This window comes from Nothobranchius furzeri, chromosome 3 (assembly GCF_043380555.1).
Source record: "Nothobranchius furzeri strain GRZ-AD chromosome 3, NfurGRZ-RIMD1, whole genome shotgun sequence".
Classification (NCBI taxonomy): domain Eukaryota; kingdom Metazoa; phylum Chordata; class Actinopteri; order Cyprinodontiformes; family Nothobranchiidae; genus Nothobranchius; species Nothobranchius furzeri.
The window spans coordinates 45,037,912-45,054,330 of NC_091743.1; the positions used below are offsets into that span (position 1 = coordinate 45,037,912).

The 16,419-nt window shown below is 40.3% G+C and overlaps 1 protein-coding gene across 7 annotated transcripts in view; it reads right to left on the reverse strand.

Annotated features, from left to right (window-relative positions):
- Positions 1–4,859: 4,859 nt before the first annotated feature.
- Positions 4,860–16,419, reverse strand: part of itpr1b (inositol 1,4,5-trisphosphate receptor, type 1b) — a 206,723-nt gene continuing 195,163 nt past the window's right edge. For all 7 annotated transcript variants that reach the window (XM_054748811.2, XM_015959905.3, XM_054748785.2 and 4 more), the window contains 2 exons: positions 7,192–7,353; positions 4,860–5,977 (listed from right to left, as the gene is read on the reverse strand). In XM_054748811.2, the coding sequence (XP_054604786.2) occupies positions 5,891–5,977; positions 7,192–7,353 (249 nt within the window). In that variant the 3' untranslated portion in view covers positions 4,860–5,890. The remainder of the gene's footprint in view (positions 5,978–7,191; positions 7,354–16,419) is intronic.

Consider the following 16,419-nt stretch of genomic DNA (forward strand, 5'->3'; position numbering starts at 1 on the left):
ACGGCGTTTTTTTCGCCATTTCTTAACTAGACGGGTTGGGAAAGTGGCGTATTGTGACGGTTTTGGCTTGCCATACTTTCAACTCCTCACCCCTCCTCTGCTACCGGAGCACCTCCCATTGCTGTAGTATTCCTCCGCCCAGGTCCCGTGTAGCACCACGCTCCTCCAGCTCAGAAGCAGGAGTGGTGAAACCTGAGGCTGGAATTCCAGCCCTGAACGCAATTTGCCAACATTATTCATCACAGTGCCGCAGGCAGGGCTGGGAGGAGAACTCTCGCCGGTGTCTGGAATGTGATGCTGCTGCAGAACATGAAGAAAACAAAGAAGTGAAATGACGACGGAATGAATAAAATGTCAGGTTCTGGAAAACATAGAAACCCATCTTAAAAGTTTTTCAGTATTATTTTAACAAACAACCATGCGTAAAAAAAACACCGCAACTAAATGCAAACGTTGGATAAAAACATACTTTTTATAATTTAATTACAATAATCTGAAGACGCAAAAGTTGTAAAATGATGTAAACGTAGACATTTAAATGATATAGAATCGTTAAGTAAAAATAGAGCCCATGTTTACTAGTGGCTCACGCGCTCATTGTGGGCAGCGTTTATTTTTCATAGCTCTTGCGGTGTGGCACGTGCACCTGCGGCGGGGGGCACGGTTTTCTAAACGGAGGGTGAGCTACGTGTTGATTCAATCTGCTTGTGTACCGTAACCCGGCCGGTCACGTTGAGCTCCTCATGGCGGAGAAACGGACCGAGCAGATCCCTGCCCGTGACGTCAGGGCGCGCGCAGACAGCCGAGTGGTCAGTCGGTCCCAACCGCCGACATCCCGAAGCAGACGTTATTTATAGAAGCAGCTTCAAAACAAGTCAGCCGGACGATAAAGGTGCGGGAAGGAAGTCATGTCCGCAGCGATTTAAGATTTTGTCATCAACATTTAACCCTTAAGGACCCGCGGTGACACAAACGATTTCAAACATCTGCTAAATGTCTTCTTGAGTCAAATATTCAGGTTTGAAAACCCCGAGTGACATTCTATCCATGCATATTTAGAAAATGATTTCCACTTCATTTCAATATTTTTCTACATTGTGGTTTATTTATTACAACCTGTTTTCTAATTCAAAAGTTGGGTTCTAAAGGGTTAAATAGGTTTTCCTCAACGCAAAATACTTCATTTTATGAATTCAAACAATTTCTGCAAAGAAAACACGCAAAAGGACTAAACAATATGTTTAACGGCATCATTTACGTGCAAATTTGTCTTGCTCAAAAGCATTTTTATGTTGTTTTGGGGCTACGGCACACACACATACATGCATTTATGGTTTATGAAAACTGCATATTCCAGGATAAACTTCAGAAATCTTAATTCAGAAGAGTGCATAGGTACAGCTAACAATTCTACGAGCGTTTCTGTTCAGAAACCTCAACTTCATGCTACCTAATCCTCAGTTTTTGTTTGTCTTAGTTGTCCTATGTCCTGTCTGTGGTACATCACATGTAGGGGTGTCCTTCCACAATAGTATTTCCAGCACCTGCTCCCAGAGGCGTGACATTGTGGCATCATCAAGTCATCTCCATGTCATGTTTTTGTTCTGCTCAGCAACTGAACCAGGTTAATTCACTGTGCTGATTGAAATCACCTGGTTTAATTGCTGAGCAGAATAAAAACATGACGTGGAGATGACTTGATGATGCCACAATGTCACACCTCTGTCTGCTCCTCTGTTTGCCATTGTCTGTGACAATCACTGAGCATCTATCCGTAGGGGTCTTATCCTTGATGTACTTAAAGATCTTGGATGTTTCATCTTGGACCATAGCTCTCACACTAGCTAGTCCTCTGACTCCTTCCTTACTGCTAACGTACAGTTTCAGGGTGCTGGATTTGGGGTGGAATCGTCCATGCATGGTTAGGAGCTTTTGTGTCTTAACATCTGTGGTCTGTATATATATATATATATATATATATATATATATACATATATATATATATATATATATATATATATATATATATATATATATATATATTTTTTTTTTTTTTTGGCCAGCTCATTATTCCTGACAGATATCTGATTACTAGCAGGGCATAGCTGTTTATTTCCCAAATCTTGTTCTTGCCATTGAGCTGATTTCTTAGCACTTGCCTTATTTGTTTTATTTGGTTGTAGCTTATTTCCTTGCAGCCTCATCGAGGTTGCCATTTGCTTGGTGGACACCAAGGTATTTGTAGCTGTCCTCAATGTCTGATTTTGTTCCTTCTGGGGGTGAGACCCCTCCTGTATGTATTACCTTCCCTTCCTTTGTCACCATTCGACCACACTTCTCAAGTCCAGATGACATTCCAGTAGCAGTGCGGTAGATCCTGGTGGTGTGGATCAGTGAGTCAATGTCTCGCTCGCTCTTGGTGTACAGCTTTATGTCATCTATGTAGAGGAGTTGGCTAATTGTGGTTCCATTTTTGAGTCTGTATCTCAGATTTAATTATGGGACAATAGCTATATTTAAATGGTATCAGGAATGGATAGGATAGCTTGTTGTGTATAAAAGGCAGCTAGGGGCTCACAGAGTGTACAAACCTTTTCAAGTTAACACTCAACACAGCTACAAGGATTAAACAAGAAAGTCATACTGACATATTATGACCTTTTTTGTTGAAGTTATTAAAGAGATGAATGTATGCAAGGGGCCCTGGGGCAAAATTAAGACTACAATTACCAACAATTTGCAACCATTTCTTTGAGAGGCTGTATTAACATCTATTGTGTCTAATTTGGTGAAAATCAGTGTGTATGACAAACTTACAGCCAAACGTAAGGCCACAGCTTGCCATACGATTTGGCCGTGCCACCACAACCCCATCCTCTCTTGAAATATCTCAGTACTGAATGCTGCATTATACCAGCATGTCTTCTGTAATCGGGCAGTGTCTCATGTTAATTTGATACAAAGGGTCAAATGTGGACCTTTTCGAGTAAAAGAATATACTTGCTGTTGTCAGGGGTAGTGGCTTTGGTGATGGCAGGAAATGACACTGTCATTAGCTTGAGATTTGTGATGACACACACTAAGTTGGATACAGCTCTGATCATGTGTCTGCAAGTTAATAAACCAAGGACTTTAATGTCAAAAGATCAATATTTGAGACTAAGCCACACCCACACCATTAGTCCTTTTGAAAACTATTTAGACAACTTTTGATTCCCAATGGCTTATCAATTTTAGGTCGTAGGTCTAAAGCCCTAGGAGAAGTTAGTTAAAATACAATATGTGTAAAAATTACCAAATGGCATCATCTGACCAAAATGGCCAACTATTTTCTTTATCTTTAGGCCAATACGGAAAAACACATTTTAACCATATGCATGTTTTTTCAAAAATAATAACACAATCTCTTAAATAAAAGGTGAAATTAAATGCTGGTAAATGGCTATTCCCTTGTTGCAGACCTGTTGATGTTGCAGTAGGTTGCAGTTAGAGGTCAATAGATTAATGATTTTTCTAATGCAGATATCGATGCCGATACGGTCAATATGTACTGATTTATAAGCTGATATCCAGATGCTTTCCACCTTATTTTCATGCTAAAATGTCATAAATAACATCAGTTGATGCACAAAAATTCTGAAGCTGAATCAGTGTTTGAACTCTGACTTTAACGAACTGTTAAATCTTAGCTTTGTGCAACACTCGGTGTTAATATCAGGCACCCAAAAAAAGTTAATTTAGAGTGATTATTATGCAGATGCTATTAGTGAATGTAAAATCGTCGATAAAAAACAAACAAAAACAAAAACAAATAAACTGTAAATATTGGCCCGATATATCAGCAGGCCCTAGTTCTAATAGTGTAATTCACTGGTATTTGGAAAAAATTCTGAGATTCAAGATGGAATTAAAAAATCTTACACACCAAAGTCTACATTTTGGATCAGAAAGTCAGATATCTGTGACAAGCCTTGCCCTTAAAATCCAACATGGCTACCCACTCAGGAAGCAAATTGATGGCTGAAGGAATGAACCTTTTGTTATCCTAATCTAGCCGTGTGTGTGTGTATGTGTGTGCGCGCACACACACACACACACACACACACACACACACACACACACACAAAGAGGGTAGTGTCCTAACTGGTGCACATGTTGCTACAGTGGGATTTGCAACTGGAACACGGTTGAGTGAGGCCTGTCATTTTCAGATCAGAAATGGAATGCAGCCTAAATATTTAAGTCTCTGGCAAAGTTTCCAGTCAGGTTGACCAGCAAAGCCCGTTTAAGTTTTAATCAGGATGTTTGAGAATTCTAAATGAGTCATAGGTAAAGGCTCTGCGAAAACGTTTTTTACAATGATGATAATTTAAAGTAAGCATTGATGAATAGGAACAATGGGAGAGAGTGGCGTGGATTTGAGCAGGTTAAAGTTATTTAGTTCAAATTATTTTAATAAATATAAATAAAAGTGTCACATTTTGCTTTATCATGAATGATCATCAATTTATTATGAACAAAAATGTACTTTTTTACAACAGTTGCATAAGAGGGAATCATATTCAGTTTAAAATGGTGTAAAGTAAAAGTGACGAGTATTTTAACTAATCACAAAATGTTAAAAACACTTGAGCTGTGAGTGAATTTGTAATATAAAAATAAGCATTCTCAAAGGATTATAATGAATATTATGTTTTCTTTATGAGCATTAATGATTTATTTAAATACTGATTAGAGCGAGAATGGAGTGAATGTACTGACAAACATGAGTAGTCCTCTACTGATTTTCAGTTTCATAAACATGAAGCACATCGTTTATGGCAAACCTAAGGTGTTCCAATAAAAACAGCACAAAAAAGGATACATACATCAATTTTAATAAGTTATTCTACTTTAATATTCAAATTGACATGACTTGGATTGGATTTTATTTAATTCTCAATATTATTCAATATATTTGCACATCTTATTTTTCTATACAAAAGCAAGGTAAGCAACAAGCTTTATGTACACATTAGTAAAAAAAAAAAGTCCATCCAAAGCATGAAAAAAATATATAAATCAAAACAAAAAAGAACACGTAAGAAGCAGCTTCGGTTTAGTAAATTCTACTTTAAAAAAAGTTTGAATGGTAATCAGGAAAACCTATCGAACCAGTAATATACATATAAACTACAGAACTCCTGAGCAAATTCTAATAGCATCAGTCACACTGGGAATTTAAACTCTACTTTAAACAACCAGTTAAACAAGAAAGCTAATTCCATGTATACAGGTGTAAGAAATCTATCGGTTTATATTGCTCTCACACAATATACTAGCTATGAGTCCAGAAGTCAAGAAAGGAGAAGAAAGTAATATTCCGACGATCAGCTTATTGAGTAGCCAATATTTTTAAGTACAGACAGTCAGCAACTCCTTACTTATCTAGTGTCCAAAAACAGACTAAATCATTAATCAGTGGATTTAAATTAGACAATAATCCACAACTTAAATTTCAAACAACATTAAAGTTGCATATTTATGTTCATGTATTGCACAACATACAAAAATAAGACATGAAATACTGCCGATGGTGTTGGGAGGAAAAGAGAAAATTCTAAAGAAAAAATTCAAGATCAACCATTAAAGGCCATGTGTTGAGAAATCCAATTTCTTTTTTGCACAAAACGCAAACATTTGGCACCAATATGAACCATTTAACGGTGGGTGAGTGTTACACCTGTGAGGGCTAGAGCTACACATCGCCTTATAACTACCTATGTTACAGTGTTTCCCTACCGTTTTACGGTACTTTCACACTCTGTGTCGCCTACTTTAAGTGAAACCTTAGCCAGAGGACTGAACGCTCCATCCCGACACCAGGCCAACAGGAAGCTGTCGCTGTAGCTCACGCGGGCTGCTGGGGGTTGACGTTCATGTGCTGAGGGTGTCCCAACAGGCCGATTCGCTGCTTCTGCTTCCTCTGTTCGGTCATCTGAAGATCACAAAGTGGTGAGATGTTAAGTTTACGTCCCCTAGCAGCTCCTCTGATTTACCATCTTCACTGAATCGGTTTTGGATACCCCCTTTTGCAGAAACTGACAAGTGCAACACAAACTCGGCACACAGCTTTGACTGAAACGGATTCTTTTAAAATCCTGACAGCTGCGTCACACACTTTTCTGGGTGGACTGACGAAAGCAGCAGAACACAAACTACTAATACTGAAATTGAGTGGATCAAAAATTCAAAGATCAAGCAAAACATGAGTCATACCACAGGTAACCTTTACACCAGTACGAACCAGAACAGGCTTTCTGCTCAGAAATTACTTTACTTAACATAAGGTTGTGATTTGTACCGCAGCTCTGAGAAAATATTAAAAGTGAGAAGGAAAAGTGGTCTTGCGATGAGTGTTTCAAAGGAAATAGTTCAACCCTGAGGAACTGGCTCACATAAGATTCCATTCAAGTACATCAACTGGTCAGTTTAAGTTCATCATCCCTTTTCTGCTCTATAATATTTTAATTCAGTCAATTTTTTTTGGTATGACCCAATTGCAAAACAATCATCCCGTTTGTACTCTTCCGTGAATCAAAGCCAAGAATCTTTCTCAGAAAGTCGTGTTGTTGAATCTCGACGTACAGTTGGGCATTTTTAAACTCCACACAACATGCACCTCATCCATTCAATTGAATCTTGGGTGAAAAGTGACTGATGTTACGGCGTCCAGCTACATAATTATCATTTCCCCTTGTCTGGGTCAAAAAGTCTCGGAAACATTCACTTCCTCAAAACTAGTTCTCATTTCAGGGGTAAAGACAATTTTACAATCCTGCTTACTAGAAGCAGTGGGTTGCGACAATTGTGCTAGTGTTACATCAGTTTGTTTTCTTTTCTAGTAAAGAATATCAAATTGTCAGCCATTTCTAGTGAGAAAATAAACAAACTTCATATTGCTAAAAAAAAAACTGGTCGGCAGTAAAGTCCAGACTGAATAAAGAGTAAGTGATAAAAGTAAAATGAGACAGAAAGTCTCTCAAGCTGTGCAGTGAACTATGACTCATAGCCTTTTGCATTTAGCAAGCGTCACATCTAAAGGTCAATGAGTGGCAAACAAACAAACAAACCAAAAGCCAGGTGTGCACATCTTTCAGAAATATGTCTCTGTCTCACACCTCAGCAAAGTGACAGACCCTCAACACTCACCTGCTCCTTGAGCTCAGTCAGCTGGCCTGAGAGGTTGGTCACCAGCTTCATGGTGGACTCCAGTTTCTCCTGCAGGTTTCTGATTTCATTCTGCTCTCCATCTGCGTCGCTGCTTACCAGGGACATGGCGCGCATCCGTGGAAACCAGTCCAAGTTGTGATCCTGTTGAAGAAAGAAAATCGCAGTTAGTTTATGCGAAAACACAATTTAATGAACTGTCCACTCAGTTTGTGGCGTTTCCTTTAATCTCCCATATGTTTTCTGGGAAGGAAGCGGCTTTTCCTGCTAAATTTGTTTTATCGAGGTGGACAAAAGTCCTTCACATCACAGCACAAACACTTCTATTTGTTCCAGTTGACTTGGATTTGTCTCAGAGCCAGTTTAATGCAGTGATTTCAGTCACATTACTCATGATGGGACTTTCCATATCAGTCTCACATGGGAGACACAGACATTCTTCAAATCACTCAAGACAAGCGGTTCAGCAGAAGGTGATATGGTCAAGTCACGGAATCTTACAAGGAAGAAAAACACAATCAAGCTGGAAAACGTACAATAAACTAATGCAGAAGCTTCCTCGTTCGTGCAGCGCTTAGATGAACAGATAAGAGCTGAATACGTTTATCAGCCAAGACCTGTAAAGAGCAATTTCACCACAAATCTAGCAGATCAACCGCATAATTTGGACCACAGGGGCTGCTCTAAGGGTCTAATTGCAGGTGTGTAAAGCATGATACAGGTAAAAATGGTGGAAACCATGATTTTAAAAATATGATTTAATTTAAAATCGATTAAAAACAGGAAGTGCCGTGTGTCATGAACAAGACATGTCTAACACACCAGTGACTGAGTCAACCACAGAACATCGAGGCTTGACCTTTATGTGATCTTGCAGAATTAGCAGAGAACATCTCAGCTAGTAGAAGCTAACCATTAGCATTAGCAACTCCACCACACAGCAGAAGTCTTTCAGGCTTGTGCTACTTGTGGAGATGAAACATCAACATTGCAGAGTAAATAGCATCAATAGTAGTTGCATCGCTGTTAACAATTAGAGCCAAGATGTCCCAATATTATGAAATAAGATTCAAATGCTGCCATCAGAAGCTCTCATCGGATGTGGCAATTTTCTACTTCCTGAAACGAGTTGCACTTGCACCGAAGCCCCGCCCCCACTATGTGTAGGTCCCTTTCTCCTCCAATATAGTCACTCAAGTGAAATATCACAGAAATAAGAAAATGGAAGTATTATTTTAGCAAAAACAACCATGTTATTCATCCTAGTGCTCCAGGCAGACACAGTAAAAAAGTTGAAATACTTTTTCCAGAGAACTGATTTAGGTAGACTATTTCAAGAACAGCCTAGGAAAGGAAACCTGCGCTATCCAAAACCAGACTGTATTTGTTCTGGCTTTTGTTAGTACTGTATTATAACTAAGGGCTTATGTTTGTGTTTTTATTGAGTAAAATATAAAAAATATGCATTTTCAAATGCAACATGTAGCATGTATTCTTACAGCAGAACTTAAACAACTTCTGTAATCCTTTACAATAAGAGTCTCGAACATAAGTCAGAAAACCTGATGCTTAAAATGATCAGTTTGTTTTCACATTGGATCATAGGTATTGTAGGTATTTACATCAGTGCTGCCTTAGTTTTTCATTCATATATTAATCTCAAAATAAAAACTTTGTTCTAGAAATAGTACTTGACTTATTTATTTCATTATAATGTTTAAACAGACGTCTAATATTGACACTTCCTCCTATTTTTTGTGAGTAACCCTCTGGTGTCTTAATACAACATAAACAAATAAACTCATATTTTAAATATATTATAATTAACAGCAGTATTGCCCCTTCTATTGCATCCAAGTGATGTATGTATATTATTTTAAAATGAATGATTCTTGGTACGGGCTGCGCAGTGGTGCAGTGGTTAGAGCTGTTGCCTTGCAGCAAGAAGGTCCTGGGTTCGCTTCCCGGCCTGGGATCTTTCTGCATGGAGTTTGCATGTTCTCCCTGTGCATGCGTGGGTTCTGTAAGGGTACTCCGGCTTCCTCCCACAGTCCAAAAACATGACTGTTAGGTTGATTGGTCTGTCTAAATTGTCCTTAGGTGTGAGTGTGTGCGTGCGTGTGATTGTTTGTCCTGTGTGTCTCTGTGTTGCCCTGCGATGGACTGGCTCCATATTATCTTTGTTTTGTAAAGAATGAGAAATTACATAAAACCAACATCAGACTTCCAAAAAAGACAACAGTTCTTATATGGGAAGCCATATCTGTTTGTATTAATGTGGAATTTGTCTCTATATTTCATTAGTTGTTATGTAAATACCTTCATTCATTCATTCAAAATGTTGTTTACTGTCTTTTCAATAAAGCTCTTATATTTTGTTTAGCCCCATTTCATCTAAATCAAGAGCTTTTGAGGATCACTGTTTATTGGTCTTAGCTTTAATTTTACATTTCGTTTGCAAATTCAAACATATTTTCTCTGAAAAGTGTTGCTTTTTTGGACTATAGGACTATAAACCGCTAAGACTACAATTGTGAATTCGTTCTGACCAATCAAAATCTTCATTGTCAATGTGCTAACGTAACTTTTCCGAACGTGGCACCATAACTTTGGTAAGTCGTATGTTCTGCCAATCATCTACTGTGACGTATTTGGCAAATGCAGGACACCAAGCCGATCTGGCTGCCCGAGCAGATCTGGTACAGACATCGGCCCTCCAGGACTAAAATCAGGTAACCCTGGTCTAGAGTCAGGGGCAGCAGTAGCTCAGGCGATAGGGCAGGTTGTCCAGTAATCAGAAGGTTGCAGGTTAGATCCTGCGGGGTTTTCATCAGCTGTAAGCCATTATCATCACAGTTATAACAAAGGCTGAAATATCTGGCTTTGCATGGAACGAGTCCATCTCGTATATCAGTTTTACCTTTGATGTATAATTACTGAAATAAATTAACTTTTGCACCAGATCCTAATGTGTAATTTTGGAGTATTAGTAGTAATCTGTTTCAGTAATAACCATAATATATATTTGGCTAATCTATCCCAAATTAAAACATCAACTTTTTCTATTTTAAATACAATTTACAGAGACAAAAACATATGTTGACCATGGAATATAAGTTAGATGCTCAAATCACAACACAGAAAATGAAATACACACACAATCCACCAATTCCTCAAAATTAGTGTCCCTGTCGTAGCTTGGAACCACTTCGACCATCACAAAGCCAGCGTCAATAACTGACTGGTCATGAGAAAACATCCATGATTTCCAATCACTCAGATATGTCACCTTCATGTTTTCTCAGTCAGCTCATGCAGCATGAACCAAAAGATAAGATGCTGCGTAGCCACTGTGGTCTCTGGCTAAGAGCTGCAAGGTGCAAAACAAAGGATCTAAAAAGTCCCTGGGTTTCAGTGGTTGATTTATAGATGGTGAGGCAAAATAGCTGGCCGTGCGTACCACAAACCAGTCCTAGGTCAGACAGTAGCCAAAGGGGAATCACACAACAGTAAGATGATGAATAGCGCACCGTCATTATGAAAGGAGGAGAAGACGGCTGTGAGCATGTTCCACTTCCTGAATGCAAAGTGACTGAGGTTATGTTTACCTAGTTTGTCTTCCCCCTCCCCTCCCCCTTTGTCAAACCCATTGTGCAGTCACGTCTAGAAGTTTGTGCAGTCTTTTTGTTTTCCTTCAAAGTATAATTAATAAGCTGCTAGTTATGAACTTTTAGACCCGTGGATTATATGCTCTCATGAAACAGGTTTACCCTAAACTCATCCTCAATGCTACTGATGAAGATTTTTATTAACTAGCACTTTTTCCAGACAGAAGTCCCAAAGAGCTTCACAGACAAAAGATACTACAAACATAAAATGAACAGAATTACAATAAAACATTGAGTACTAACCAACTAGAAAAGTAAAAGTGGCAGGTGACCAGTGGTGGGGAGAGATTATGGAAGAACAGGCAAAACTAAAGGGGACCAGAGGGGTGTGTGTGTGTGTGTGTGTGTGTGTGTGTGTGTGCGTGTGCAGAAATAATGTTTTGGAGGCAAAACTGTACTCACATACTCAGTTAGATGTTATGTGATCTGCCTGGACAAAACACAGGAGACTCAGTTTTATAGAATCAGAGACAACCAGGAGGTAGAACGGGCTGTCCAGTAATCGGAAGGTTGCAGGTTCGATCCCGGCTCGGACAAAATAATTCAGCTGTTATGTCAAGACACTTAGCCTGCCTTGCCTGCTGCTGATCGGAGGGACCGGTGGCGCCTGTGCTTGGCGGTCTCGCCTCTGTCAGTGCACTCCAGGGCAGCTGAAGCTACATCGTAGGTCCTCTCCACCAGCGTGTGAATGTGTGTGAATGACTGTGTTGAGAAGCACCTTGGGGGGTTGTAGAACCGTAAGAAGGCGCTATACAAATACAGGCCATTTACAACCTGAGCAGAAGTGGTATATGGCTCAAAAATCCTCCTGTTGCTTCATCTGCATCAGTACCCATATTCTGAGGTGGTTAAATGTGTCATACCCAAGAAACTCAGTCCCATAGTAACTGGATTAGCTTTTGCTAATCATGCTTTTACAATTAAAAACATAAATTCATGCAGATCCCTGATTTTATTTTGACCACAGTAATAACAATACTGGACCTGTCCTTCCCATTTAGAGGACTGCCAGCTATGGTATGCACCAGGGGCAGCAGTGGATGTAGTAGCTAGGACTACAAGGATGCACAGTAACTAAATGTAGAAACATGGTAAGGAAAGTCAAGTCAAACTAAAGTAAAACGCCCCTTAGTGGTGGGCTGCAGTACAAGTTTCAAGTCCTAGCCCTTACAAAACAAATGTAAACAACTATAAAAATTGGTTAGTCTAAAAACTAAAAATACACTTCGGATATTTAAATACTGCTTTCCATGTGTAAATATGTAATCATCTCTCTCTCTCTCTCTCTCTCTCTCTCTCTCTCTCTCTCTCTCTCTCTCTCTCTCTCTCTCTCTCTCTCTCTCTCTCTCTCTCTCTCTCTCTCTCTCTCTCTCTCTCTCTCTCTCTCTCTCTCTCTCTCTCTCTCTCTCTCTCTCTCTCTCTCTCTCTCACTCACTCACTCACTCACTCACTCACTCACTCACTCACTCACTCACTCACTCACTCACTCACTCACTCACTCACTCACTCACTCACTCACTCACTCACTCACTCACTCACTCACTCACTCACTCACTCACTCACTCACTCACTCACTCACTCACTCACTCACTCACTCACTCACTCACTGTGTCCTGTCCGGCTGTGAAGCAATCAGAATTGATGTCTAAATGCCAACGACAAGACTTGCAGTTTTATTCTCACAGGTGGAGCGTTATAGCTTCTGCTATGATGCCACGCCTGATAACAAAACTTTATTAGAAATATTTTCGGTTGTTTTAAATACCAACGGACATGGAGAAAAATGTGTAAGAGAAAGGGGGAGAGAGAAGGAAGAGGTGGGGGAGGGGGGGTTCCACACAAATAAACAATAAATGATGAACAAGAATCTGCTTCTAGACCTGCAGTAAGAGAGAGAGAGAGAGAGAGAGAGAGAGAGAGAAAAAAAGGGACACACTAAGACCAAAATATCACTGCGCCAACAACATGAGGATATATAAAAGTAACAATTTTTGCTGACAAGCACATGGTAATAATTCATAGTGTGTTTAGTGCCAACCACAGCTTTAGGTCATGTGCTGAAAAGGCCCAAGTGTAGACTTGTGAGAGCACCATGTGAACACCTGTGTGCGTACATGTGCTTGTTTATGTAAGATTTCTCTATAGGAGAGGAGATCCATGGGTCTCCCTGGAGCGCAGGAACCCCAGCGAGATGGCCACTAGAGAAGCCCCAACCCCACTCCTGAGGGGCGCAGAAGATTACCCTGCGGGTTGCAACCAGCAGCCACCACAGCCCCGGGAGATAACAACGGCAAGTACTCAGGCCCGCCCACCCCCGAGCTGGCTGAGCTCGGAACATAGTGGCCCGGGACCCAAGGGCGACCAAGGGATCCGGACCCCAGGGATCCAGACCCCACCAGGCAGCCACCTGGAGGGTGCAGACGCTGTGAATTCACAGACTCAAATAATTGTCAAGATGAATCGTAAGCTTGGGACTTTGGTGGAGATTCATTCTTTGGCACAAAAGATGGATGCCATCAAGCAGAGAGTGGGCGAATCAGCATGGATTGGGATAGATTAATGTCCATTATTGGGATTTTGAGAGGTTGAGGACCAACAAACTGTAAGACAGAGAGGAAATTATCTCTGTCTGGCCCCAAAACAATTTCTAATCGGAATCTGGCGCCCTTGAGCCAGCAAGGCTCCAACAAAACCTCCCCCCTCAGAAGATCTGTGGAATGTGCTGTCGCTATGGCAACTCAACTCTGTATCCTTTCCCAGCCTGGGCAAGACTGTGGGAAGGCCGCCGAAACGTCCAGGGTCACTGCAACCCTCCAACCCTCAATGCTCCTCCCCCATCCACACTGAGGTGACATGCACTGCTTATCGTGGCTGCAGGAACTGAAGTAGGGATAGTCCCAACCCACCACCCCACCTAGTGAACACTTATGTTGTGTTGTCTGAAGTCTGTTGCATATAAGTTTGAGGTGTTTTCTTTGCAGAGCAAAGCTGCCCTCCTGGTGGAAGGGTAACTCTGAAGTGCCTTTTTTCCCTCCACCTGAACCAATCCTCATGTAACCCTCTTATCTCTATTAAGGTAGCGTGACTCAGGGTTGCGAATGACCACAGTCACCAATTCTTGTCATGTGTCTTGCCCATGTATGTCTGATCTCTGAATTGTGTGTACTGAAACTCTAATTTCCCTCTGATTGATTTAGCAATGCCCTTGAGTAAATTTGCATAGTTTATTTTAGTGACTTTGACAATGACAGTAAATACTAATATTACCACTAACACTTAACTAATCTAGTTTTCTATTGAGCTCATTAAATTAACGTTGAAAGTCAAAATTAGATCACTTATTGTTGCTTTGTTCCAAAATGAGTAAAAATGTCTAAAGTTGAGTAACTTTTTAAATAATGGACCTGATTGCATGGGAAAAGACCATTACAGTACCTCTGGCTTATTTAAATGTAATTTCTATTTAAAAATTAAATCCTGCATGGCTGCACTACTTCATATATATGTGCGTGTGTATACACAAAATTTATATTTTCATCATCATCATTATCTTCATGTATTTGCTTCAAAGAGATCTGAAGTGACGGTGCTGAGGAAAATTGCGCTGATCTGAAAGCAGCCTGTTTCCGCCCTTAAACAACACATCTTTATTTTTATCTCGTTTTATGTGTGCCATTTCAAATGTTTTTATTATTCGTCGCATTATTTTATTTTTATAGTGCTGTTAACTGTTCTCCTATTTTATTGTTTTTAGTAGGAATTTTTATCTCCGACTATTTATGCTTTGTTCTTATGTATTTTTCCTGTTCTTATTGTGTTTCTTGGTCAAGCATTTGGCTTTTTTATGTACAGCACTTTGGTTAGCTGCCATGCTATTTTGAAATGGTGCTTTCTAAATAAATATGGTATGGTATGGTATTAATGACTTTGTCAACTGCAGCCTGGCCATCTTTCCATCTCCAGTGTTTACAGGTGCTGGCCAGTAAATTAGAATATCATCAAAAGGTTGAAAATATTTCAGTAATTCCATTCAAAACGTGAAACTTGTACATTATATTCATGCAATGCACACAGACCAATGTATTTCCGATGTTCATTACATTTAAATTTGATATTCATAAGTGACAACTAATGAAAACTCCAAATTTGGTATCTCAAAAAATTAGAATATTCTGAAAAGGCTGAATATAGAAGACACCTGCTGCCACTCTAATCAGCTGATTTACTCAAAACACCTGCAAAGGCCTTTAAAAGGTCCCTCAGTCTTGTTTTGAAGGCACCACAATCATGGGGAAGACTTCTGACTTAACAGCTGTCCAAAAGACAATCATTGACACCTTGCACAAGGAGGGCAAGACACAAAAGGTGATTGCTAAAGAAGCTGGCTGTTCGCAGAGCTCTGTGTCCAAGCACATTAACAGACAGGCGAAGGGACGGAAAAAATGTGGTAGAAAAAAGTGTACAAGCTCTAGGGATAACCGCACCCTGCAGAGAATTGTGACGACAAACCCATTCAAAAATGTGGGGGAGATCCACAAAGAGTGGACTGCAGCTGGAGTCAGCGCTTCAAGAACCACCACGAGGAGACTCATGAAAGACATGGGATTCAGGTGTCGCATTCCGTGTGTCAAGCCACTCTTGAACAAGAAACAGCGCAAGAAGCGTCTCGCCTGGGCCAAGGACAAAAAGGACTGGACTGATGCTGAGTGGTCCAAAGTTATGTTTTCTGATGAAAGCAAGTTCTGCATTTCCTTTGGAAATCAAGGACCCAGAGTCTGGAGGAAGAGCGGAGAAGCACAGAATCCACGTTGCATGAGGTCCAGTGTAAAGTTTCCACCGTCAGTGATGGTGTGGGGTGCCATGTCATCTGCCGGTGTTGGCCCACTCTGTTTCCTGAGGTCCAGGGTCAATGCAGCCGTCTACCAGGAAGTTTTAGAGCACTTCATGCTTCCTGCTGCTGACCAACTTTATGGGGATGCAGACTTCACCTTTCAACAGGACTTGGCACCTGCACACAGTGCCAAAACCACCAGCACCTGGTTCAAGGACCATGGTATCCCTGTCCTTGATTGGCCAGCAAACTCGCCTGACCTTAACCCCATAGAAAATCTATGGGGTATTGTGAAGCGGAGGATGCAATACGCTAGACCCAACAATGCAGAGGAGCTGAAGACGACTATCAGAGCAACCTGGGCTCTCATAACACCTGAGCAGTGCCACAGACTGATCGAGTCCATGCCACGCCGCATTACTGCAGTTATTGAGGCAAAAGGAGCCCCGACTAAGTATTGAGTGCTATACATGCACATTCTTTTCATGTTCATTCTTTTCAGTTGGCCAACATTAGAGAAACAAACATTTTTTCATTGGCCTTTAGAATATTCTAATTTTCTGAGATACCAGATTTGATGTTTTCATTGGTTGTCACCTATAAATATCAAAATTAAACGTAATAAACATCGGAAATACATTGGTCTGTGTGCATTGCATGAATATAATGTACAAGTTTCACGTTTTGAATGGAATTACTGAAATATTTTCA